At 43.3% G+C, this 27620-nt stretch overlaps 2 protein-coding genes across 2 annotated transcripts; both read right to left on the minus strand.

The window, feature by feature from the left end:
• Positions 1-301: 301 nt before the first annotated feature.
• LOC119647720 (fibroin heavy chain-like) lies at positions 302-27543 on the minus strand. The gene is made up of 7 exons (XM_038048813.1): positions 27447-27543; positions 26891-27383; positions 18351-18412; positions 17807-18292; positions 11732-12133; positions 875-898; positions 302-813 (listed from the first exon to the last, which is right to left on the minus strand). The coding sequence occupies exons 1-7, from the start codon at positions 27447-27449 to the stop codon at positions 346-348; spliced, it is 1938 nt and encodes a 645-aa protein (XP_037904741.1). The 5' UTR covers positions 27450-27543; the 3' UTR covers positions 302-345.
• On the minus strand, positions 11574-12335 carry LOC119649484 (cuticle protein 63-like). The gene is made up of 2 exons (XM_038051653.1): positions 12196-12335; positions 11574-12133 (listed from the first exon to the last, which is right to left on the minus strand). The coding sequence occupies exons 1-2, from the start codon at positions 12196-12198 to the stop codon at positions 11639-11641; spliced, it is 498 nt and encodes a 165-aa protein (XP_037907581.1). The 5' UTR covers positions 12199-12335; the 3' UTR covers positions 11574-11638.
• Positions 27544-27620: the final 77 nt, after the last annotated feature.

The following is a 27620-nucleotide window of genomic DNA, read 5'->3' on the forward strand; positions in this document are numbered from 1 at the left end:
CTCCGGTGCGGCTTCGAAGCAAGGGGAGGGGGCTGATTGCCCTCTTCTAATACGTGAGGACAGCGCCTGCATTGATCGTCCGAACTGCGGATGCATTTTGGTGCCTACCCTACCAATAGTACTAGCTGTAGTTTTGTACTCTTTCAGTCAATCAGACTAGAACGGCCGATCCTTTTCTTTTGAGACCGGATTTTAGGCCCCCTGTGGAAGCTGTACACCAGTACACTGTTAACTTTGAATATGAATTAAAATTGACAGATAGTGAACACCAAAATTATACCAGGAGATTGAAACAAATTGGTTAAAGTTATTTGTCTTTTATTGCGTCAGTCATTAGGTAACACTTTAGTGAGCGGCAGCCTTCTTCTTCTTCCAGAGAGCATCATATCCCCAAGCTGGAGCGGCATAAGCATGACTTCCCCATCCGTATCCGTGGGAAACAATTGGGTCAGCAATAGCATGACCAGCAATACCATGACCAGCAATAGCATGACCAGCATAGGCACCAACGATAGCTGGGGCAGCAACAGCGTGGCTAACAACTGGAGCAGAGTAAGCAGCAACAGCTGGGGCAGCAACGGCGTGGCTTACAACGGGAGCAGCGACGGCATGGCTAACAACTGGAGCAGAGTAGGCAGCAACAGCTGGGGCAGCTACAGCATGTCCCCATCCACCAGCATAACCGACTCCATGTCCCCATCCCAAACCACCGGCGTAACCGACACCATTTCCCCATCCGTATCCATGGGCGACTGGAGCTACGTATCCGGCTGAAGCGGCGCCGATGAGAGCAAGAGCCAAAACTAAGAATTTCTGCAAAATCAGATTTTTATGTTTCAGATACTGCACTTTAAAAACAATCATTTTTACTCACCATTATGCTGATTGGTGCTGTCTTCTGGATAAGTGAACCCTGACTGATGCTTTATCTAAATCAAATGCAGTATTTATATAAAATAGATTTACCGAAAAATCTGCAGCTAATTCGAAGCCGATGCATAATTTTTCCAGTTTGATTCAACTTCGAGGTCAGTATTCTATCGATTCATTCATTTTTCGTAAATATTTATCAGATCCATTCAACGCACTATCATCTTTTTGCATTCGCTTTCGTGTTGTTTGATTATGCGTTAGCATTCACTTCCCACTTAAAAAAAGAAACATTTGTGGACAAATTTAGAAAACCGCAATCGTCGTTCAAGATCATAAATTAGAAGGAAAACCTGTTACTCATTCTGGCATATGTGAATTTTTGGAATCCTGATTCCTCATGATCGTTAGAGATCAGTTATTTGTAGACACAGACTAATATCTTATTAAAACACGTTACGTAACTATTTACGCTACCGCACTACCAATGTGGGAGGTATTTCAACCCGGAAGGAACTTTTCTTTAAAGATGAGGCTATGTTTGGTCTTTAGATGCAGCCAAGGTGTCTGCTGTATTGAAAGTGGCACAATTCATAAGGGAAGAAAAGACATCGCTAGTGTGCCTTTACGATTTTCAAATGGAGAGGACACCATCCAAATGAATCATGACCACTAAGTTCTTCGTTAACAGACAAATAAAGATCGTACAAGACCACCCACTTCTAACTTCAGCTTCGCAGAAATATTTGCCGTCATGGATCACCCTAGTGTGTTGCAATCAGGAATATAAGACCAAACTGCGACTGCGATATGAACTAGATCACGAAAAAGTAAACCCCCCACCAGTCTTATACCCCCTTAGATTCAGATTTTAGGCTTGGGGCTTTCACCCTGCCTTGGCGTTTCAACACCCAACTGATATTAGGGATACCTTTTCCAGGGGCACAACAATAGATTAGTGTATAGAGACTACTAACAGTCTAGGGATCAAATGAAATGATCCTCTTTCCGAAAAATTTTTTTTAATCAGTTTAGGCCTCCCTTAGGTGACCAGGATATCTTTGCGCTCTTAACTGCCCAGAAAATTTATCTGTGAAAGCCTATAGCTATTACCAGAGCATTTTATAACGAAAAACGGGATGATAGAGGTGCATATATGACTATGTAAGTCATTATGAGGCTGAAAAACAAGTTACAGAGATAGATCTTTATCTGCCTGCTACTATGGTTTGCCAACTGCGCAAGTTAATCTCACGACTAGGCATACTATAACGGACACTCTTGAGGATATGTACATGCAGCAATTCTCAAACAGTCCACAATCGGCCTGCGTTGATGTTCTGCAATTTTTCGCAAAATAGGCATTTTCACTAAGATTTTTTGGTCAAAAGCTCCTATTCTGTTAAGGGGAAATCGCACCGCGTCCTTAAAGAACTATTTTGCCCATTTTGCTGGTTATAGTGCACCTACTTATCATGGTATGTTAAGCAAACCTATAACCGTCAGGAATTTCAGTATATTCCCTACTTTGCATCTGGTATTAAATGTTCTCCCAGATGCCTCGACATAGTTTGCACAAGTGCCCAAAACGTGTATAGAGTTTTCTTTACACCCCGCACAGAACCTACAGGCAGTGTCCGTAGATATCTCTACCATCCCTTGATGATAGCTTAGCCGACAGTAACCAGTGAGAGTTCCCACTATGATTCGCTGGTTCTTTTTGGTGAGGTTCAAACAGCACTTTGTGCGCTTGGGATCGTATTCCCCAATAAACACTCTGGACTGGTCCATTCCTGATAGACACACCCGGTGCAGTTCCCTCAACTGTTCCTCTTCATTTTTTAATAGCATAGTTTCCGATTCCACAGAAGGATTCTGGTCTGTGTAAAGGCGTCTCTGGTCCCTTCTTGGTTAGTTCGTCCGCTGCCTTATTGCTTTCCAAGCCAACATTACATGGACCCACTAGTATCCACACCTTATTGAGCAAGCCGAGCGTATTCCGTTTCTCAAGGCATTCCCATACCAGTTTAGACTTCACGTGGTTGGACGTCAGTGCCTTGATCGCTGCTTGGCTATCATTCAGAATAGCAATGTTTTGTCCCCTGTAGTTTCTTTGGAGATTAAGGGAAGCATATCTGTCTATTGCATGTATTTCCGCTTGGAATATGCTAGTATGCTTACATATTGTAGTACATTTTCCTTGGACCAATGACACTGGCACCCACTCCCTCTGCTGTGAGGGATCGGTCCGTATACCAAGTAATCAATTGATGGTTTAAGGCGTATGTCCCAGCCACGCTCACTCAGTTTGTCTTGTTACCTTAAACCTCGGTGTTATACCTTGGTATCAATAATTCAGGATACCACCTAGAAGGAATATCAATCTTCCTTCGACAACTACATTCTTTTTTCCTGCTGTGGACCTACAAGTCAGCAGAGCTCTCGTAGCTTCTCGGAAAGTATTTATGACGTGTGTGCGATATGTTGTCGAATGCTCCTTCGATATCCAAAAACGCACCCAGTGCTATTTGCTACTTTGGCATCCCGTAGTACATCCATCAGCTGATACAGAGAGAGTTTCAGTTGACCGTTCTGCTTGTAAGCTTGTTGACTGATGTAGGGGATTACGTTTTAGAACATTATTTCTAATATATTAATCATAATCGTTGGCGCAACAATCCAATTGGATCAGGGACTTGAAATGCGTTAGAGCGCTTCATTGAACACTGTAACTATACAAAACCAGATTACAATACCCTGTAGGAGGCAATGTGGTCAGCATTACGTTCGACTGAGATTATTATCCTGATTTGACTCAGGAACTCATTCACAGCTGAGTCAACTGGTATCCGACGTTAAATCACGATAAAATCCCACTGACCCCTGTGGGATTTGAATGTTCGACAGCTTTTTGCTCTAACCACTCAGCTATCTGGACAGAGTTCTAATATTATTCTGTTAAGGAAAAATCGCATCACGTCCTTAAAGAACTATTGTGCCCCGGCTCTTATATAGTTGTGTATGGCCTTCCCCACCGTTTTGGGTACCAACGATGTTAAGCAAATTGATCTGAAAGATTTACGATGAAAAGTATTCTTTTTAACCGCTTTCATAATAAAAACCACTTTTCCCAGTCTGCATGCCCTTGGTATATATCCCAGGGATATGCTACACCATCAGGAGAGAATCTACGATGATTTCTCTAGGCCTCACTGGATTAGTGATGGGAAAATACCATCTACTCCGGGTGATTTCAGTAATTTGAAAGTCCCCACTGACCACCTTACCCTAGTTTCTGAGCATACCTCTTTTGCTAATTTCCAGTTCTCCTTTCTTCCTCTGTTATTCGTTGTTGAGGTGTCAGGCGGCATGTTGTCGCCTGCCACCGTAAGGTAGGACCCCGAGAAATCAGTTCTGAGAAGCAAGTGTACTCTGTCCTCCTTATTCTCGGTAAATGTCCCATCTTCCTACTTCAAACAGACAGAGGATATTGCCCCGTTTTTGGATACAGCCTTGTAAAGCCTGCTTCTGTGATTTGTTCGATCCGTTTACAGAATTCCCTGAAGCTGTTCCGTTTCGCTTCCCTGATCGCGTTGCTATACGCAGTCAGTGCGTTTTTGTACCTCCATCAGCCTCTGGTTTGGCTTGCCCGGTTGAAGAGTTTTCGTACCTCTGTTCTCATTCTGGCTAAGTTCCTGTTCCACTATGGAACATCGCTTGTTGATTGCGTAAATGACGAATGTGTTGAGGTTTTCCAGCACTATTTCTAGTTCTAGTTTCTAGTTCACTCTTGATGTCACCCCTTGCCCCCCTTGCTGGTGAGCAATGTTGTTGCTAAGGGGCGATGCATAGGATTCTAAATCCGTTCTCCTGAGACTGCTTATTATTCTTTTTATTTCGGAGTTACCCTCAATGTCGAATCTGATTATTCTGTGATCAGACATAGATGGCTCGACACCCTCCAATTCTTGACTAGCCCGTTCATTAGAGACCAGTGTTATGTCTAATACCTCCCGCTCCTGCCGACAATATTCCTGCAAGTACTCTGCTTTTCGCCAGAATAAACTTTGCGGTACCCATGTTCGGTTCTGGCAGGAAAAGTTTGGTGTGTTTAGAGCATTTAGGCTCTGACACCTGTCATTGCGGGAAGCTTGTTCCCAGTTTTGAAGACAGACTTAGCAAATGCTTCTGATACTCCAACTGCTGTTTCCGGTCCCTGCATAGGGGAGATTTGACTCCTCTTCCGCTAAAGCATCCGAGATTTCATTTCCCTCTACGCCACAATGACCAGGTACCCTGAGTAGCTCCACCGTATTGAATCTAGAGATAAAGTTCAAATGGTTTCTGCATACCTGACCAATTTTTGAGGTGATTAAAGGACTACTCAACGCCCTCAATGCAGCTTGGCTGTCATTGCAGATTGCGATGTGCCTGCACTTCAACCACTCGTTAATCACCCAGTTTTCCGCCCTTAGGATCGCATAAACTTCGGCTTGAAAAACCATTGCAACACCACAAGTCTCTCCAAACCTTTCATCAAGAATGAAGTAAACCTGATTTGTCTGAAGTTCTTTGGATTATAATAGTCATCTTTCTCAGGTTTCGGTATGAAGACTGCCTTAACCTTTTGCTAAGAGGAAGCAACAGATCCTCGAAAAATATTTCTTAGAGGTTACTGTAAGTGCTCCATACCCTCCTTTAGCATTGCCGGATAGAAGCCATCCATGCCACGTGCTTTGAAATGTTCAAAGAGCCGTGTGGGAGCTCTCACCTTTTCATAAGTAACAACAGCTTTCGCAGTATTCCAGTTCCCTTTGCAGCAGTTGCGTATTGAAGGGGTCGGAAGAACCGTCAACTCTCCCTCTGCCACTTCACTTACCCGTTCTCCCTGGTGGTGTACTTCCAGGAGTGTCTGTACTAAATCCAGTCTGGAACTCGTGAAAATATTGTCGGGTTTTCTAAGAGAGCCCAACTTGGCCGACTCATCCCTTTTGAGCTCTTCGCCTGCTAGTTCCTCACAGCACGGTCTAAAGGAGTCTCGTTTCGAACGAAATTTTTAGCAATGTATAGCAAACGCAACAGATACATATATACACCATTTTGAACATCTTCAAAATATGGGTCAGTTCTAGATCTCATAACTGGATATGGGTGGAGCAACATTTTTATAACGAAGCCCCAGCTGTTTAAAAGGACGATGCGATGAGTCTTCCGCATGTAAATTAGCTACAAACATACTAAAGTATCCAATTCAGGCTATATATTTCCAAACAATCATCTCCAGTGTAATTATCAGGAAGATATGTATTATTCAAATTAATGTTAAAACTGCAAATGTGCCACCACAGACATTTTTTAACAGCAGGTATCCTTCTCAGAACATCAACGCCTAAGTGTTAGGGTGAAGAAATCTTGCGTGTATACATAAATAGGAGACACTATTCATGAACCAAACAAAAGACTTAAGCGAGCAACTTGTTTTAAATTTTTCTTATTTTGAAAACTATTTAAAAAATAATATAACACAATTTAAGGAATTACAACATAAAATTTGTTATCCATTTCGAGAAAATAAACGATTCAAAAATAAATCAAATAACTATAACCAAAAAAATATGTTTGTATTGTGCCTGAAACAAAAGAGTTAAGCCAGAAACTTGAATGATTTTACTAGAAATGTCAAAATACAATCACATAAGGGGGGAGATGCCGGTAATCGGTTCAGAAAACTCAGAATTTTGTTTTTCATGTAAACATTTTGATATCTACCATATAATAAACGGGCAGGATATTCTCTGAAAATTTCAAATCGAAATTTGGAATGATTTTGAATTTATACGCAGTTATTCGATGTGCCCGCATTTCTACCAGAAGAGAGTGTCGGCCTTCTCATACTCACAACTTGTCATAGTCTTCCACATTCTGACTCGTTTTAATGAGGATTAGCTGTTATGTAGAAGCCGTGGCATCTCTGCATTTACCTCTTTTAGGTCTCCTTGTTTAAATGACGAGCGAATGAGGGATTCATTTCTTTGTATGCAGCATATTTCCATTCACCTCCCTACTTCAACACTTCCATTTCTCGTCTTGCAACTCCATTTTTACCATCCCGACATCCACACATTTGACAATAGTAGTTCAAAAATTTCTATTTTCACGAATTTATCTACAAAACATTATCACTTTTCAACTCCCCAGAAAGCCCTGAAATTCACTTAAAAATTGCAAGGTTAATATTTTTCAAATAAACATATATTCTCCTTTGTTGTTGTTTTTACTCATAATTCTATATCATGCTGCATATTGCTAAATGCAATCCTAACGCTTGTTTTTGACGAGTTAGAAACCCGTTTGAGACTAGCGGATGTTGGTTAGTGTGGTTTGAGTGGTGTTTTTGGGCAAGAGCTGGAAACCGCTGCTTCGAACTAACTATAACCGCATTGTGTAGATAATAGGAAGTTATTAAATGAAAAACAAAAATTGCTTGCTGTCTTTCAGCAAAGTGGCTCTTTGTGTGAAGCACACGGCCCTGAAATTGAATATACTTGGAGCACACCATTGACACCGGGAATACTTGTACTGATTGCCGCAAGGTGCTTGCGATTTCCTACTTCCTTCAACCAGAAATGCCCAAATACCTATGATGATTGCTTGGGGTATGTAGGCGTTTTTGGCCTACGTAAGATATTCTAACTGCACCGCTGATGAACACGCTTTAAATAAATTGTAGTTTTGTGGGATTACAAGAGTTATTTTAACCTAGGAAAGTGAGTCTCACTTCGGATTTCGTCTTATACGGTCTTCATTTTTCTAAACCCAATGCGATCTTTTGTGTTGCATGTCAGCATAGAGGATAAGGCAAAAAATATCCATATCAATATTCCATGTGCATGCTTACTCACCCACAGTGAAGCTACAGTACTTGCTATAGAGCAGTATTGTAGGAAAGGCAAAATTTCAAGCATACTTTTAAGGTTGGCTTTGCGGAATGACTGTGAAGCCTCACTTGATTGAATAATGCAATTATTTATACTTTATACTTAGATGGGAATTGAATCGCTGGTGCATTATCTTTTATCTTTTCTCCATCCCAGTTGTTTGCAATTTGCCATGAGTTTACTATAAACCGGGAACCCCGATGCAAGCAAACAGCTGCCTTTTGCAAAAAAGAGCCTGGCATTCATGGTTAGATTGTCAAGATCAAGGTCAATTATAGGACTTAAGATTGATAGAAAAATGGAATAAAACTGAAAGACAGTAATGGTGGATGATAAGCCTGCGATAATGGAAGTCGCAAATCATAAAATAGAGAACTCAATAGCTAGGGCAGTTCAGCAAGACGGAATTCAATACTCTTCTGGTCACAGGCCTAATATTGATGCAATTGAGACGGTATGATATCATCATTTACTGTATGAAACTATAATTTTAGCCATCTGGCTTTTAGTCGTTCGACTTTGATTTTGCGACAAATTTTAACTAGCTAATTCTCGTTAACGAAAATTCTACGATCACATTATTGAAGACGCCCCCTCTTAGCGTTTTCACAATAGACAAAACTCGATATCAATCCACGATCATCATCATAAACGACGCAATAACCGGTATTTATTTTAGGCCTGCCTTTGTAAGAAACTCCAGACATCTCGGTCTGACGCCGAGGTCTACCAATTCGATATACCTAAAAGCTGTTTGGCGTCCTGATTTACGTCATCGCTCCATCTGAGGCCATACCCTCATTAATTTTCCGAGCTTGATCATCCTCACCCATACGGTTTAGGTGACCGGCCCATCGCAACTTATTTTGCAGGATTTTATCTACAAGCAGATAGTCGTGGTATTGCTCATGTATAATAGAAGGCCAAATTTCTTTAGGGAATTAGTTCCTCAAATACAATTAAAAGCTTGCAATTTTTTTTGCTGAAACCAAAAGTCTCCGAGAAAATCATCGGGACTAGCAAGATCATTGGCTTGTACAGGTAAAGTTTTGACCCGATGGTGAGACATTTAAACCAAAACAGTCAACAACCGTGCGCGGATTTCATCGTCGCAACTGTTATCAGTTCTGATTTTTGACCCGAGATATTAGACATTATCTACGGTCTCAAGGTTATAGTTTCATATCTTTATTGGTCTTTGGTTTGCACTTCATCTTACCTTCATTTATCGCCCTACCTGTTCCGGTTGTTCTCCCCATAATTTCAATATCGCCAGCATAAGCCAGTAGTTTGGTGGACTTGAAAAAGACGGCGCCTCTCGCAATTACATTACCATCGCGAAACACATTTTCCAGGACCAGATTAAAAAGAATGCACTCCGTTATATTTCCCTTTTATGTATTGGACTCGTTCTCAGTTGTCCCATATATTGAGCTTCAGTTGACGAACCGCTTGGTGAAAATGGTTACCTCCATATTTTGCCAATTAGGTTGGCGAATTATGGCTTTTAAACCGATGAATTGCAGCGACTGTTTCTTTCATGTTGCGGAAGGCTGCGTTGTGGCTTCAGTATTCACTATCATCTGATTTTTAGAGGGGATTTTAGGCGGTGTTGTAATTCATACCTCGAGTACAAAGCCAACAAGGTAGTGATCCGAGTCTATATTGGGTCATCAATATATTCTGATATTCATTACGGCTAATAGGTGGCGGTACTCAATCAACACGTGGTCAATTTGGTTTAAAGCGGTCACTTCTGGAGAGCCCATCTGCGTTTGTAGACTGCTTTTCGCGCAAACCACGTACTTCCAACAACCACTTCTTAGGAAATTGCAAACTGTTATTCAGTCAGCAGTCTTTCTAAATTCTCCAAATATTATTTTCATATCATAGTCAGGGCAGGGTTTCAAGGTTCGCCTCTAGTGCCCTGTAGAAGATACCCTTCTTTCCTCTGTAGTAGTGTGAACGTTTGAAGCTTCTATTTCCTTCCTCGCAAGTGCAGAATGCATCGCCTCCGCCTTCCGGTTATGTTCTCAAAGGCGATAGTAGCAGGTTTCACTGTTTGGCTGACTACGAAACCTACTCCAAGCATATAGTTTACTGAATGGCCACTACAATATATGCTGTAATGGCTATTCTTCAGAAAACTAACCCCTGTCCACCGCATCTCTTGTAACGCTGTTATATTGGAAATGGGTGTCGGCTAGCTGCTGGGGACTACCCTTTGACCATGAATACAACCGTATTATACGACTGACATACTTGACGATTTTCATCTCCTTACCACCAGGCTCCGTTCATTGTTTTTGGGAGTCGGCTAATGCTATGAACTATAGAGAGCAACAAGGTGAACGAACGTACATTGATGCGATCGGCACTTGAGGAATGCCATTTCCTTCATACCTTGAATGCTGATAGTCTTCATCTAAGGTACATAAATCGATTAGTTGCAGGTATATCTCCGCCACTAATAGTGATATTGCCGTTTTCATGAGGTTGGTCTTCAATAACTGTTTTATTCAGATTTATTCAGAGATGGTGCGAAATGCACTGCCCAGAGAAGCAGCGTATGCAATTTATAGACTCTAAAATCGACCCCTGACTCTTCAAACACTCCCCACTATTACTTCTAGAAGGGAACTTTCCATTAGACCCTCATGATCCATATTTTTGAGTTTTCGTTACTCTTGAATATTTCATTATGAGCTGAGTTTTTCGTCAATCCTAAAAGGATGCCTATCAATCCCTCTTTGGTATTGTCCTTCTTCCAGTCGTTCGTGATCACGGTTGCTTTTCTACTCTACTCAAGTTCACGCTTCTTACTGTCTCATTGCACAGACAATAAAAAGCTTGTCTACCTTGCTCTCTTTCGCCGTCCTCTTGTCAGTCCAAAACTTACATCAACTACCGAGTAGTAGTGAATCGATCGACGATTAGGAACAAGTGAAATGATTATTTCATACCCGGTGGATGAAGTCCAGTGGAGCAGTCCTTTTCCATCAATATCCATTCTCCCTGCGTCCAACACTTTATGCTGGACACCGTAGAATGTAATACGTAAAATCACATATTCGGCCAAATTTATTTACCCCCATCTAGAATGGGCTTCAGAATGTCTTCATCATCAATATCAATAGGAGCTATCTGACGTCCTGGCCTACCCCATCGCCCCATCTGTAGTAGGGTACGCCACGTATTCTTTTTCTACTATAAATTTCGCATATCGGTTTTTGGAAAAAAATTTTATTTTAACGCCCTCTTCCCCTCCTCCTCTCTAACCCAACAAATAGCACATTTATCTTTCGCCTTCAGTTGGTGGGATCTCTAACTCGCCACTATTCTGGTTGTTGAGCTATTTATTAGAATAGTCAATCGATCGTCCCGATATGCCATACGATCGGAAATTAAAATTCCTTTTTGACTCAGCAGGATGAACATCCCCTCAGACTTCCGGAGCTGCTGCGATTGCTTATTGTTTTTGTTGTGCTCACAACTCTGTTGAATTTTCCAGGCTTGGTTTCTTTAACTGTGAAATCATTTTCCAGCTCGACAGAGTTGCTTGCGTTAACAAAGATTGATACTTTGCCGCGTATCCAACATTCTTCCGCTCTACTGCTAGCTTATAATCATCAATGAGCTAACCCTTCGGACCACTTTATGATTAAGGCTACAACCGGTAGTCGCCTTTGATAAAGCTGTCTATGCTAATATACTCTTTAGTCCTCTCAAAAGCTCGTAGAGTTATGTAAACATATATAACGCAAGCAATTTTAACAAAACTGATTATTTTAAATTATATAATTCTTTATTAACAAAGTCAGTCCAACAATTTAATGAGCAGCCTTCTTCTTCCAGAGACCACCATATCCCCAGGCTGGGGCGGCATAAGCGTGGCTTCCCCATCCGTATCCGTGGGAAACAACTGGGGCAGCGATAGCATGGCCAGCAATAGCTGGGGCAGCATAAGCATGAGCAGCAATAGCTGGAGCAGCAACAGCGTGGCTGACGACTGGAGCAGCAACAGCATGACCAGCATAAGCAGCAACAGCTGGAGCAGCAACGGCGTGGCTTACGACGGGAGCAGCGACAGCATGGCTAACAACTGGAGCAGAGTAGGCAGCAACAGCTGGGGCAGCTACAGCATGTCCCCATCCTCCAGCATAACCTACTCCATGTCCCCATCCACCAGCATAACCGACTCCATGTCCCCATCCCAAACCACCGGCATAACCGAGTCCATTTCCCCATCCGTATCCATGGGCGACTGGAGCAACATATCCGGCTGAAGCGGCGCCGATGAGAGCAAGAGCCAAAACTAAGAATTTCTGTAAATTCAAATCCCAACATTACAAATGCTGCGATATCCTTGTGATCCTTTTCAACTCACCATGATGCTGTTTGGTGTTATCTTCTGGATAAATGAACCCTGACTGATGATTAGTTCACTATCTAATGCCGTATTTATATGATCAGATTAACCGAAAATTTCAAATTCAAAAGCAGCTCATAATATGCAAAATTTAGATTGATTTCGAGGTCACAGTAGGCATCATGTTGCCGATTCACTGATTGTAAATATTTATCGGATATCTTCAATAGCCACCAATTTTTTGTCTCTGCAGAGTTTTGATTACAGCGAGTTGTTTGTTAAAGATAAGCATTAAGTTCTCACTGAGGAAAGGTTGACTTAATTTAGAAAGACCGAGAGCCAATTATAAATATTTTTCAAATGCTCCCCAAAACTCGTTGTTTTCGGGTGGGAATTATGAATTTTTAGAATCCTAATTGAAATGACTTTTTGGCATTTAACGCAGACACATCATATTAAAATATTGACGTAAAACTTACAGAAAAGTTATGTTTCACTGCTAAGAATAGAAGCAGCGAAGTACCTGCCTTTTAAGTTTCTGGTGATTATCACTGATCACATTTGTGTTCATTATCAAGTGATATTCGAACCGACAACATGACAAAATATGCTTCCGTTTTCTAAAAATACTTTCGAAACTCATGCCCTTAGATGTTTGTATTTTTATTCAAATGGAGAATAAATGAAATAATATTATTATTTGAATTTGAATCCTTAATGTAACGAACATAATTCAGCACACAAGAAAGATTGGTGGTCGAAGTGTAGTATAGGTCGCGAGGGGAAACGTGGATTAGTACCCGCGATCGAGCATAAAACCTGGAAAATGCCTGCTGAAATAACACCAATAGCTCTACTACCAAACCCTATCTCCAACTCCGCGTGATGATCGCTGGGACTTCTTTCTTAACGAAGAGCCGCAGACGAAGAAGGATAAAGACGAGCCTCATGCGTCTAAAAACGGGACAAATTATACCAGCTGGTCCTCCAGGCTGGGGGTTGCGTAAGGCTGACAACGCTACACGGAAAATAACCTGTCACGAAACCACAACAAGAGCCTCGAAGTGGAGGGATTTTGCAGCGACTAACCCACAACGAAAACGGAAAGTTTGCGCATTTTCTCGTAGAACATGCGTCCCTGGACAGACCAAGTGATGTTAAGCAGCTAGCTTAACTTACTCTGTCCTAATATAAGGCTGATGTAACAGCATTGCAAGAGATGCGCTGGACAGGGACCGGTTTCCTGTAGAAGAGCTGATACGCCATATATTATAGCGGCTATCCAACCATGTGGATGGCCGCAAATAAACGTGGGCCTCTCCAGATGAGACCAATTTCAAGCAAATTGAGCATGTGTCGATTGAACACCGCCACCCCTCAAGCCTTTATGAATGTCAGAACATATAGCGGGGGGGGGGGCAATATAGACTTAGATCGCCATCATTGGCGTGGTGCTCCGGGCACGAAAAACAACACCAACGACAATGCCCTCTGACAATCAGGTGAGGGCTAACACGGAAGCCATCCACAAGACAGCCTTCCGTAACACCTATAAGAGGGAAATGGATGCCGAAATAACCGCAGCCTACAAAAGTTATCGAGAAGAACGTTATCATTAATACGGCCACATAGATATTAGGCCCCAGTGGCAAGAAAAGTCGGAATGGCTGGTTCGACAATGAATGTAAGCTAGCAACAGATCGGAAGAATGCTGCATACCGAGTAATGTTACATTCTCGAAGAACGGGGGAACGCAATGGACTCCGTTGAGCGGAGAAGCGACTTCACAGACGGCAGAAGCAAGACTGGAGAACTAAAAGGACTGTTAACTCAAAAAGTACAGGGAGCAATCACATCAAGTGCAGAAGTTCTACCAACAAGTCAGCAGGATAAAGCCTTATACACCTCGATGCTTATCTCGCTGGGACTACGAGGCAAATTTGATTTTCGACAAAATAGGTGTATTGAAACGATGGATTGAGTATTTTGATGATCTGCATAACAGCCAGAATATGGACGAATTGAAGGCTCCCGCCAACTGAAGGTGACGGATAAATACCACCACCACCAAATATAGAAGAAACAGTCTATACAATCCATCAGCTTAAAAATCATAAGTCGTCAGGAACTGGTTAAATATGAAGGATACCAACTACACTAAGTGATTCATCAACCTATGCTCAAGGTATGAGACAGGGAATCAATGTCTGACGATTGGTCACAACCCATTATATGACTTCTACATAAAAAGGAAGATATCACAGCATCAGTTATAAAGGCATCCCATTACTAAGCACCATCTATAAGATACTCTTCGCTATCTTGCTAGGCTGGATATCCCCATGCGCCCAGAACATCACCAATCCATACCAAACAGGTATCACTTCAGGTCAGATCAGATTTTCCCTCTACGATAAGAGATGGATAAGCTGTTGGAATATAGCCATCAGTTCCACCATCTTTTCATCGACTATGACAGTAGAGCCAGGGTAAAACTGTACACGGCCATGGCAGAACACGGTATCTCAACGAAATTGGTAGGACTGGGCTGGTCCCGACCAATGTGCGAGGCCAGATAAAAGCAACAAGATCACAGCACGGTTAATGGCTACAAACAGAGTCTATTTTAGCTTACAAAAATGATTTCGCTCGAATAATCTCCCCCATAGGGTCAAAGCTCTTATTGTATTAGTCCTCATATATTGCTCGAAGGCCTAAGTTCTTAGCAAGAAAAATTGTGAACTCTTGGGTGCGTTCCAGTGAGAGAAATGTTTGGCCCCCTGAATGAGCCTTAATAAGGATGAAACCTATAAACACTATCATGACCGTCTGGATGGCAGGTTGCGGCGGGCGTGTGACTTAATCCGTGTGTGGGGGGCAATATCTATGGCCGAAAAAGGAGACGAGGTAGACGCTGCCTGAGATGGTGCGACGGTATACGGCAGGATGTCAGACAGCTTTTAGGGATATCAAATTGGTTGATTTCGGCGCAAAAACGGATTGTCTGGAGTTCCTTACTAGGGCAGGTCTAGGTCCAATTGTTGTTGTTGCGCTATTGATGATGATGATGATGAAAGGTAAGCACGAATTGGAGCCATGACTCTCTGTCATTTACAAATGGTACTTTGGAAGCTTGACAGTTGAATAATATCCTTTGCATAACAAGAAATTATCAACTCAAGAAATTGTTGAATTTAAATATGTCTGAGGTCAGTACTATCAGTCAATAAAGAATCGCGTTGTGAAATTGTTTCACGCATTAACGCAAAATGGATGAAGCCTCGCTCCACTATTGGTGTTCTTTGTGATTGACATGTCAATGAGCATCTCAAATCTAAAATTTACCGCAATGTCATCCGTCTTGTCATTCTCTATGGTTCTGAGTGTTGGCCGACTACGCAAAGCCATGAATGACGTCTTGCGGTGAGGGAGGCAAAGATATTGCGTTGGACTAGTGGCGCGACACGTTTTGATCACATCCAAAATGGGGATATCCGCGATCGATGTGGGGTTCAACTATTCATGGAAAAATCGCGAGAGAGAACTCACTTGCCAAAATTGGTCTGAACATCGAAGTCGATGGTAAGCAACTAAAAGACCTGCCAAAACAACGATGGCTGGATGGGGATTTGAAACCATTGCGATTGGATCCAGATGAGGCTTTTGATAAAATAAAATGGCGAAACCGGTCACGACGATCTAACCTCACTTGCGAACGGGACAAAAGCATAAGAAAGAGAAGAAGGAGAAAAGACACGATAGAAAATTTCGTCTACCTTGACATGGTGACTGATAATTAAATTTAAAAAGAAAACCTGTTCCTTTCCAGCTAGCTCCCAAAACTAAAATTACTTCCATTAGTTGCTGTGAATTATAAAGACTGATTAACAGTGCCCCGTTTAGTCAATGAATTTCTAGAGGCAAAATTCATTAAATTTGTGTTTTTAGCTTCTTTTCCGATAAAAAAGAGTGATCACATTATAAGAACCTTCAAAAGAAACTATTATTTTTGGGTTGTCCAGAAAACATAACTGCGAAATGATTCCCACAAATTGAAACCGCGTGAGCGGTTAACAAATGCCGAATGTAACGATAATATTATTATATTTCTTCTTGATCTTTGGGCGTTACGAAGATAACTTTGTCCACGTTAAAATGTCTAATGTTGTAGAGTTTTCAGTCGAGAAACACTTGCCGCATCGAGTCCTAAACTTAAAAGGCGGCTTACTATCATCGGTTCCTGATTGATATATGCAAAAATCTTTGCATAGGAGGAGGTGGAAATTTCAAAACGTTATTCAGGCAGCAGAATGTATGATTCATTCCCACTAAAACCAACCCCCTTTCCTCACATCACCCCAGGACCACCTTGAAGTACGACGTCGCAGGCAGGGGGCGAGTAGTCTGGACTTTATCCAGTTCCTGAAGCCCTCTGATTCGTAGTCGACCTTAGAATCGGTTGTTGGTTCAGCTATATTTTTCCTACTCCTCTACTAAGCATCATCTTTGCTAAACAAGAACTACAATTTGCTATTTCTTTAACATAGTCCAACTTTGGAGCTCAGCTTGTCACGAATAATTGCTCCAAATATCGAATGACCGAAATTTCGATCAACCAAAATATCTTTGAGCCGACTACGTCTAGCCCAATCGAAGGCACTTTGACACCAATGGGCAATGCCTCACACCAATGGCCAATGCCTCACAAACTAGCTGCTTAACCATTCCAAACGTATCTATCATAAAGAAAGTTCACCGAAACCTTTACTGTCGATGAACAAAAGTAGCCTGTTATGTACTGTCTCTCCCAATACCTTATCCACAATTATTAAAAGAAAAACAGGATAATATGAAAAAGGCACACCAGGTGATCTTAAAACGTCGACATCAGAATCCAACTCTCTCGTTGAGTGATAAGCACGTCACCTACCATGGAGGATTCAAATATATTGATGAATCACACTGACAATGGTAGCCACCTTCGGTCCTTTGTTCGAGATCCCGTTCAAATTACCTCCAATCGATCAGAACTTCTCCCGCAGTTCCTCCTCAAGTAACCCACAAAACATCCTGTTGGATCATTGTGTAAGACCGAAGCACCGAAGGCACACTACTTGAGGTGATATTTATCCACATAACCTGTTCATTATGATCTTGTGGGCAACGCCCCATGTGTAATGTCATTTAATATTCTTTCTCCAATCTCTTTTGGCCCTTGCATACCTTAGCTGCCAAACTAGTAGACGCCCCCCTTACGATTCCTGCTCCGGTCGGTGACTTCAAAGCAATCAATGTGTCAGGTTACTATCCTGGTTTCTTACTTTCATTACTCCCTAACATATTGCATTCCCCGTCTAATGTCGAGTGAAATAGCTTTGGGTTACTATGGACGCACTGTTCTCTCAAATTCCAGACCACCCTTCTTACCAACAAGGCACTGAGATACATCGAGCTTAACCTCTTACTCATGAAAAAGACACGCACCCAACGTTAGTCGGTACGATGTCCGCAATATATACATATATGTTAATCGTACCAACATATGCAACGTGAACAATTTAAATACAACTGGATTGTTTTAAATTATACAATTTTATTTTAACAAAATCAGTCCAACAATTTAATGAGCAGCCTTCTTCTTCCAGAGACCATCATGTCCCCAGGCTGGGGCGGCGTAAGCGTGGCTTCCCCATCCGTATCCGTGGGAAACGACTGGAGCAGCGATAGCATGGCCAGCAATAGCTGGGGCAGCATAGGCATGAGCGGCAATAGCTGGGGCAGCAACAGCGTGGCTGACGACTGGAGCAGCAACAGCATGACCAGCATAAGCAGCAACAGCTGGAGCAGCAACGGCGTGGCTTACAACGGGAGCAGCGAGAGCATGGCTAACAACTGGAGCAGAGTAGGCAGCAACAGCTGGGGCAGCTACAGCATGTCCCCATCCACCAGCATAACCTACTCCATGTCCCCATCCACCAGCATAACCGACTCCATGTCCCCATCCCAAACCACCGGCATAACCGAGTCCATTTCCCCATCCGTATCCATGGGCGACTGGAGCAACGTATCCGGCTGAAGCGGCGCCGATGAGAGCAAGAGCCAAAACTAAGAATTTCTGTAAAATCAAACCCCAATGTTACAAATCCTTTGACATGCGATCCTTTTCAACTCACCATGATGCTGGTTGGTATTGTCTTCTGGATAAATGAACCCTGACTGATGATTAGTTCACTATCTAATGCCGTATTTATATGATCAGATTAGTCGAAAATTTCGAATTCAAAATCGACTCGTAATATGCAAAATTTAGATTGATTTCGAGGTCATAGTAGACATTATGTTGGCGATTCATTGATTGTAAACATTCATCCGATATCTCCAATTGTTACCAATTTTTTGCTCCCATAAAATAGTCTTGATTATAGCGAGTCATTTTCTCTTGGGACGGACATTAAGTTCTCACGAAGAAACTGTTCGATTAATTTGGAAAAATGATTAGAATTCATTATAATTTTCCAAAAGCGGAACCAAACTTTTAATTGAGGTAAAGAGTGTGAATTTTCAAAATCCTGATTCACGAAACTTCCCGGTATTTGACACACCCATCACATTACCGTCTTGATTTAAAAAAGTTACGCCGAAGGTTATCTCTTTCAGTGAATTTAGTGCCGCACCTTCTTTGGGACCTTGAATACAAATTTACTAAACAATCCTAAAATACATATATGCAACGATGATTCAGCAAAGATTACATATATAGCAGTACTAGCCTTTGGCGTTTTCACACCGCAGGAAAGATCGCATCCTTCGAGCATGCCTCGAACAGCTGGACAAATATGTCTGTCCTCGGCTTAACAGGGCTTTATAGGATATCCTGCCAACGCCCGGCAGTCGGTTAGATTTCAACCCGATTTAAGTATCCAACAGTTACTGCTTTGTTACCACGGATATTATTACCGGACATCTAATAGTCTCTAAATAGTACAACTATAGTATGTTTCTCCCTTTAGTTCGCAGTAGTACAACGGTGTTTACTATGGCATAATAGAGTACATTATTGAAAAGAAAAGAAAGTATTTCTGCCAACTCACGGGAATGCCAATCAAATAAATATTCATACACATATGTATGTAGGTGTCATATATCCCCAAATGGGACATGGCGCTCAACCACTCATACGTGCCATCGTAGACAGTCTACTGGAATGTGTTTCAACTACCTTCTGGACTTATCGAGAGGCTTACACCCTTACTTTACTATTCTGCACCATGTTTTCCTGCGGCGACCCACGCGCCGGTTATCCTGTGATAATGCATAAGTGAATGGCGTAGCCAACAATGCGTAATGTGTGACCTATACACTGCCACTTTCCCCTTCTAATCATTATTATTTGGTATTTGGAATATCTTTTACTTCCTTTTCTCAAAGAGAGTAACACACTTCTTGTTTCTTATGCACTTGCTGCTTGTCTGGGATCCTTTCGAGCTTCTCTTGTTACTTTCTCTAATTTCTTCACGCATAATATACTGATAGCTTTGGCCACGCTCCTGATTACTTGGTGCATATTATAATTATCTTCAATAACTGAAAGGATTCAACCATTTTAACTCCTCGCAGCCTGAAAGATAACTCTTGTATATCGGGTGGCACACTCGTGGGGTAAAAGCGATCTCAAAATTAATAAGCTTCACCTAAATGCCGTTATTTCTAAAATGCCTTACAGTTCCTCCGAACTTACTTCCCCCGCCTTCGTCACCGATGCTCCTCCTTCGTTCAAAATTCCTGATAGCGTTAGATACCTAGCAGGCGCAGAGACTTAGCACGAACTCCGTCGAGCAGAGAAGCGACTTCACAGACGGAAAAGGAAGTCTGGGAGAAACAACAAGTATGTGAACTAGAAAAGTACAGAGAGCAACCGCACCAGGCGCAAAAGTTTTACCGACAAGTCAGCAGGATGAAGCCTTATACACTTCGATGCTCATCCTGCCGAGACAAATAGGAAAATCTGATTTTCGACAGAATGGGCATATTAGAGCGATGGGTTGAGTACTTTGATGAACTACTAAACAACCAGAACATCTCCGAGTTGCAGGTCCCGCCAACTGAAGATGACGGACAAATACTGCTGCCACCAAGTATAGGGGAAACAGTCCGTGCAATTCATCGGCTTAAAAGTCATAAGTCGCCTGAAGCCGATGGAATTACATTAACCGAATTGGTTGAATATCGAGGCGACCAATTACACCAAGTGGATCATCAACTGATGCTCAAAGTATGGGACAGCGAATCAATGCCTGACGACTGGCAACGAGGCATTATCTGTCTCATACATAAAAAGGGGGATATCATGTAGTCCAGCAATTATAGAGGTATTAGGTTGCTCAGTACCATCTATAAGATATTTTCCTCTATCTTGCTAGACCGGATAGTCCCATACGCCCAGAACATCATTGGTCCATACCAAAAAGGCTTCACTCCAGGCAAATCTGCAACAGATCAGATTTTCTCTGTGCGGCAAGCGATGGAAAAACTGTTGGAAGATGGATATCAGTTTCACCATCTATTCGTTAACTTTAAAGCCGCGTATGACAGCATAGCCACGGTAAATGAAAGAATTTGGTATCCCAACGGACTAGGCTGACCCTCACCAATGTGCGAGGCCAGATGAAAGAAGCAGCATCACTCTCGACACCATTCAACATGAACTACGATCAAAGAGAACGGGATGGCTTATAATGCATCCTGTTTAACCCGAGCCTGGAAAAAGTGATCCGTGATGCTGAAGTAAATGCAAGAGCCATCATCCCCTTTAAGCCCATCCCACTACTGGCCTATGCAGATGATATCGACATCATGGGAGGAATGACCCGGGATGTACAAATTGCTTTCATCCAGATCATCGAGGCGGTAAATGGCGGGAGATCTTGGGCTGCACATTAATGAAGGAAAGACGAAATATATGGTGGCAATGTCAAGACAAGAACCAACCAACCAACAACATCAAATCGCACTGGCCAAACGAAAATAATTAAGATACAACTTTGAGACCGTTGCTAATTTCTCATACCTAAGGTCGAAAATCACAACCGATAACTGTTACGATGATGGTTGTTGGCAGCTAACAGAGCCTATTTCAGCTTACAAAAACTGTTTCGCTCGAAACGTCTCACCATAGAGTCAAAGCTCTCAGTGTACAAGACAATGATCTTTCCATTCCTCATGTATTCCTCGGAGACTTGGGTTCTTAGCAAGAAAAATTTCGAACTCCTGACCGCGTTCGAGGGAAGAATCCTCCAACGAATTTTTGGCCCTACATGAGGATGCACAATTCCGTAGCCTACATAACGACGAAATCGATGAGCGATACCATGACCGTCAGGTTGTGGATAAAATCCGGGTCAATAGGTTACGGTGGGTGGGTCACTTAATCCGCACGGATAAGAATATAATAATATAATAATAATAACTCCGCCGAAGCCGGTCCCAAGCCCGGTTGTGAAAGGAGGAGGGATGGATAGCTTCAGTCTGAATGGCTGTACGCCACCGCAGCGTCTCAGGGGGTAGGTGAGGAAAGTGCAGGAACTTTGCAGTCTTGCAGATTACTCACTAAGGAAGCTATTTACACACCTGGCAGCTAGGGATAAAATGCACCACCAAAAAATGAGAAGAAGGAGAAATTTAAGGTCCGGTACGGATAACCGGCGGGAGTCGTCTGACTTGGTGACTGGGTCGGGCTCTCGTAATGGACAGCACGGCGTCGAAACCGCTAGTCGTGGGGCGGTTCGACGTCTAGGCGCCACGACGACCAGGAGCACAGCTCCGCCTGCTGCAGCTGTTTCGCCACAATCTGTGGCGACCACTTCAGCAGGTTCGCGTAGGAAGCGGATGAAATGGACTGAAGAAATGAACCTCTTCATCATCCGCTCCTACTACGAAATAACGGCGGGGGCGGGTACAACATCTTACCGCCCCTTGTTGCACCAGAGATTCGTCGAGCGTTTCCCGCAATTCGCGCACGTGACTGTGCAGCGAGTCGCAGACCAGTACCGCTTCATCACTCGCAGTGACACAATCCCGGCCACCATCAGGGAACGTGTTCGACTTGAAGTCATCGGGGAAACTGGTGACCGAGAGTCGATGGGGGCAGAGGCGGCGGCATCAACAACACCACGCCGCACTGCAGGCAACAGGTTCAGTACTCGCCGAAGCACTCTTCTCCACCGTCCAGCTGAGGTTTCCGCTGAAGTTCGGGACGAATTCCAAAGAGCGTGTATAGAATTCTCGGATATGGATCCTTTGCATAGACCAGGTATTCCCAGGCTCTATGCATCTCCAGCAACTCCGGGAATTCTATCTCAAATCAATGGTGAGATTGCATCTCGACTGTGTGCTGATATGTTACTGCTGCAACTACAATCACTTGTGTATTGTGGTGCAGTTGTGGCTATCAGATTGCACGGTCAGAAGATTCGCTTTCGTGTTATTGGTTTGAGTGACAAAAGAGATCCACCATGGAAAATTCGTCTGGAACGTCGGCGGAACTCACTAAGGCAGGACATTGCTAGACTGATTCAGATCAGCACTGGCAATGCCAGCCGACGGGTGAGAAATAAAGTGCAGAGGGTTTACCGGAACTATGCCATCCCCTGTGAGACACCCGTAGTTGAAATTCTGGACACACTAAAACAGAAACTTTCTGTCATATGCAGTCGGTTACGACGGTATGGCGAAAGTTATTCCAGACGTGTCCAGAATGCAACATACGCGAGGAACCAGCGGAGCTTTTTCAGATCTCTCAACGAATCCCAACAGAGCGCCCAGACAATACAGTTCTCGGTGACGGAAGCGAAAGAGTATTGGGGTGGACTTTGGGGGTTACCTGCCGAGCATGCTGAGCATGCTGAGTGGATCATCGCCGAAGGCACCCGCCATGCCAATACACCTGGCATGAATTTCGCGGATGTTACCGAAGAGGAAGTTCGACGAGCTATAAACATCTCGAAGAACTGGAGGGGCCCAGGTCTGGATCGGGTGCAGAATTTCTGGTATAAGAAATTTACCAGCGTACACAGTCGGTTGGCACGCAGTATAAATGAGGTCATGAGTCGGCCGGAGGAATTTCCACCTTTCCTCACTGCGGGAATTACCTACCTTATCCCTAAGAAGGACACGGTGCAGGACCCCGCAGACACAAGACCGATCACTTGCTTACCAACCCTCTACAAATTCATCACGTCCATTATTAGTGGAAGGATCAATGCGCACCTCGAGACCAACAACATTCTGTCCGAGGAGCAGAAGGGCTGCCGAGTTGGGTCAAGGGGTTGCAAAGAGCAACTCATTATCGACTCGGTAGTTGTAGGACAAGCAACTAGAGGCCAAAGAAACCTCTTCAGTTGCTATATCGATTATGCCAAGGCTTTTGATAGCGTTCCGCATACCTGGCTAATCGACATCCTACATGTGTATCGCATTGATCCGAAACTAATAAAGTTTTTGGCGACAGTCATGGAAGGGTGGCATACCACCTTGTCAGTCCGTACATCTGAAGGTGCTAATACCTCAGAGCCCATCCGTATTCGGAGGGGCATTTTCCAGGGGGATTCATTGAGTCCTCTTTGGTTTTGTATGGCACTGAACCCCCTTTCATGGCTACTGAATGATGCTAGAGGGCATGGTTTTGCAATAAAATATGGCCTACGTGCTAAGTGCGAACTGACACACTTGATGTACCTAGATGACATCAAGCTGTATGCTGGTACTGACAACCATCTTAGAAGTCTGTTGCGAATAATAGACATGTTCAGCCGTGATATTCGGATGGAGTTTGGATTAGACAAATGTTGAATCCAAGCCATTCGCAAAGGTCATCACGAGCCGCATGCCGGACATAGCATTGGTGACCTCCACATCGAAGCTATGACCGAGACAGACTTCTACAAGTACCTAGGAATTCTACAAGGAACCCATGTTCGAGTTGGTGATCTGAAGGAAGCTCTGCTGTCCGAATTCCTGCGACGTGTAAAGCTGGTGCTGAAATCGCATCTCTCGGGGAAGAATAAAATAAGCGCGTTGAATGTATTCGCTATCCCTTCACTGGCTTATGCATTCGGAATATTGCCGTGGACGAAGACCGACCTGGAAAACGTCCAGCGGCGGATACGGACAACTATGTCCAAATTCCGAATGCATCACCCAAAGTCTGCCGTGGAGCGGATGAACCTGCCTCGTGACATCGGAGGTAGGGGCGTGGTTGACGTGGCGGCACAACATCATCGCCAAGTCGACTCGCTGCGCGCTTATTTTTACAGTAAAGAGCAGGCGAGCCCCTTGCATGCGGCTGTCTGTAAGGCAGACTGTGGACTGACTCCACTTAACTTGAAGGATCGATCCTTCAATCCTCTGAGTGGGGTGAAGTCGGACCAAGAGCGGATCGATGAATGGAAGTCGAAGGCAATGCACGGTAAACACGTGAATTGTCTTTGGCAGCCATTTGTCGATTTGCATCTGTCGAACAGATGGCTGTATGCTGGGGAGCTCTTTGCTGAGACGGAGGGGTTCATGTGTGCCATTCAGGATGGCGTGGTCGCTACCCGAGCTTATAAAAAGCTCATCATGAAAGAACGGGTGGAGAACGACCAGTGCAGAATGTGTGGTTCAGCGTTAGAGACGTTGGACCATCTCATTTCTGGCTGTACTGTTATGGCACCGGTGCAATACATCACCAGACATAATGCTGCATGTAAGGTTATCCGTCAAAACCTTGCATACAAGCATGGGCTCATCACGGGAACATGTCCGGTTTACCGATATGAGCCGCAAGCAATACTTGATAGTTCTGCTTACAGCATGCCTGTAAGCCTGACGTACTGTTAGTTGACAAGACAGGTCGCTCCGCGTATATTATTGATGTTGCTATCCCCCATAATAGCAACATTGAACGGAAATACGTGGAGAAGAAGGTGAACTATGAGCCATTGGCTCGGGAAATCAAAGAGATTTGGCGTCTCGAGCGGGTGGTTGTAGTTCCCATAATATTGTCAGCTACAGGTATTGTACCTAAATCCCTCACGGCTTCCCTTGATGTCCTGGGACTTTCGCACAGTCTGGTTCAAACCATGCAGAAGTACACCATTCTGCATACGTGCTCGATGTTGCGGGGAGTACTCGACGGATTCTCCCACTGACCTACCACCGGCCACCACCACCAGTGCCCCTTTAGTTTTTAAGTAGGTAGGATCGTCCGAGCCTAAATGCTTGGCACTTAGTGCTAGTATTAGGTAAAATCCGGCATCTGCCGAGATTGTGATAACTCGGAAAATAATAATATAAAAGCAGCATCTATGGTAGAAAAAGAAGACGAGACAGACCCTGCCTAAGATGGAGCCATGGTGTAGGTGAAGATGTCAGAGAGTTTTTAGGGATACCGAATTGATGGACCTCAGCGCAAAACCGGGAAGTCTGGCCTAGACCGGATACCGATTGTTGCGTTGAGATAGGTGACCAAAATGCCTACGACTTTCCTATCGCCGTTCCTGTTTTGACTTGCGCCGCCGAAGCTGGCTACAATTCAGCAAGTAATTTGTTTTCATTCTAGTATACCTGTTTCCCAAAGCTGAAAAAAATTATTAGTGATGGGATGGAGGTTGCACGTTTCGGCATTATTCATTAATATGAGCTGAGACCCACTTGGGTTTTTTCTGCACTACCCGGCCTGGCAATTGATAGTATATTCTATGCTGTCTTGTGTGATGACATTTGGAAAATTTAATAGACACGGGGCATATTTCCTTTAATATATAAATTTCACTAAAAATATTGCATTTATCCTTCACATCGTAAACTTCGGACAAATAACTATACTGATTGAAAAAGTTGTGGCCGTTTTACGTAAGAACCACAGCTATCACTTATTCAGGAAGTGGCTGTCTTCCTACCTGCATTGATGGGTAATACATTGACGGTGTCGTGTTCGAGAGAGGAGATGAATCTTGAAGTCTGTACTTTATGATCATCAACAGTTGAGTAATTTCTGAGAATTAGTCCTTTTCCATTTAATTTGGCCATTTTCGACCCTTTTCCCCCACTAGTTTAATATCAACGCGAAGATCATACTCTCATTTGGTATTCCACATGACTACATTTGAAGAAAAAAATACACATCAATATATGCAGCTGTTTCTAAGAAGAATGCATATGAAAGACGGGTAGATAGACAGGCACGAATTTAAACAAAATGTATATTCCTACACAGCCTTCAAAATTACACTAGGGTCACTAAAATGAATGGCTTATCAACACGCGCTCGATTGTTTTTTTCCTAGCCAGTTCAAGGCTAGTAAACCGTCCATCATATACGGCTTCCTAGTTCACATTTCTTACTTTCGATGCATTTGAGATTTCTACCAAGATGGATCCTTAAGTTGTGAAATAAAATTGGAAAGATTTAAGAAAAAAAAAGTCCGCAATGCGCTCGGCAACGCAATAACTGCTAGGATCCAAATCAACAGTCTTAACCACCCTCTTTAAAAACGAAGATAGAAACAAACCGTAATTTCGATTTTTGCGAAGACAGGGGACGTTCTTACAGGGTGAAGCACGGACATCCTCGTCAAACCAATTTGACCAAAAAGCTGGTATAACTTAGTAACTAAGTAAAACTTCTTTTTTTAAATTATTCAATTTTATTTTAACAAAATCAGTCCAACATTTTAATGAGCAGCCTTCTTCTTCCAGAGACCACCATATCCCCAGGCTGGGGCGGCGTAGGCATGGCTTCCCCATCCGTATCCGTGGGATACAACTGGAGCAGCGACAGCGTGTCCAGCAATAGCTGGGGCAGCATAAGCATGAGCGGCAATAGCTGGGGCAGCAACAGCGTGGCTGACGACTGGAGCAGCAACAGCATGACCAGCATAAGCAGCAACAGCTGGAGCAGCAACGGCGTGGCTTACAACTGGAGCAGCGACAGCATGGCTAACAACTGGAGCAGAGTAGGCAGCAACAGCTGGGGCAGCTACAGCATGTCCCCATCCACCAGCGTAACCTACTCCATGTCCCCATCCACCAGCATAACCGACTCCATGTCCCCATCCCAAACCACCGGCATAACCGAGTCCATTTCCCCATCCGTATCCATGGGCGACTGGAGCAACGTATCCGGCTGAAGCGGCGCCGATGAGAGCAAGAGCCAAAACTAAGAATTTCTGCAAATTCAAATTCGATTATTACAAATCCTTTTGATATCAATTTGATCCTTCTCAACTCACCATGATGCTGTTTGGTGTTGTCTTCTGGATAAATAAACCCTGACTAATGATTAGTTCAGCATTTTATGCGGTATTTATATAATCAGATTCGCCGAAAAATTTAAATTCAAAATCACGACATAATAGGCCGAATTTAGATTGATTTCGAGGTCATAGTAGGCATCATGTTGGCAA

Source organism: Hermetia illucens, chromosome 2 (assembly GCF_905115235.1).
Source record: "Hermetia illucens chromosome 2, iHerIll2.2.curated.20191125, whole genome shotgun sequence".
Classification (NCBI taxonomy): domain Eukaryota; kingdom Metazoa; phylum Arthropoda; class Insecta; order Diptera; family Stratiomyidae; genus Hermetia; species Hermetia illucens.

Coding starts and splice junctions, on each gene's coding strand:
- LOC119647720 (XM_038048813.1), bottom strand. Junction 18,293..18,350: donor CAATACCAACCAGCATCATG/GTGAGTTGAAAA, acceptor TTGATTTTACAG/AAATTCTTAGTTTTGGCTCT. Junction 814..874: donor CAGCACCAATCAGCATAATG/GTGAGTAAAAAT, acceptor CTGATTTTGCAG/AAATTCTTAGTTTTGGCTCT.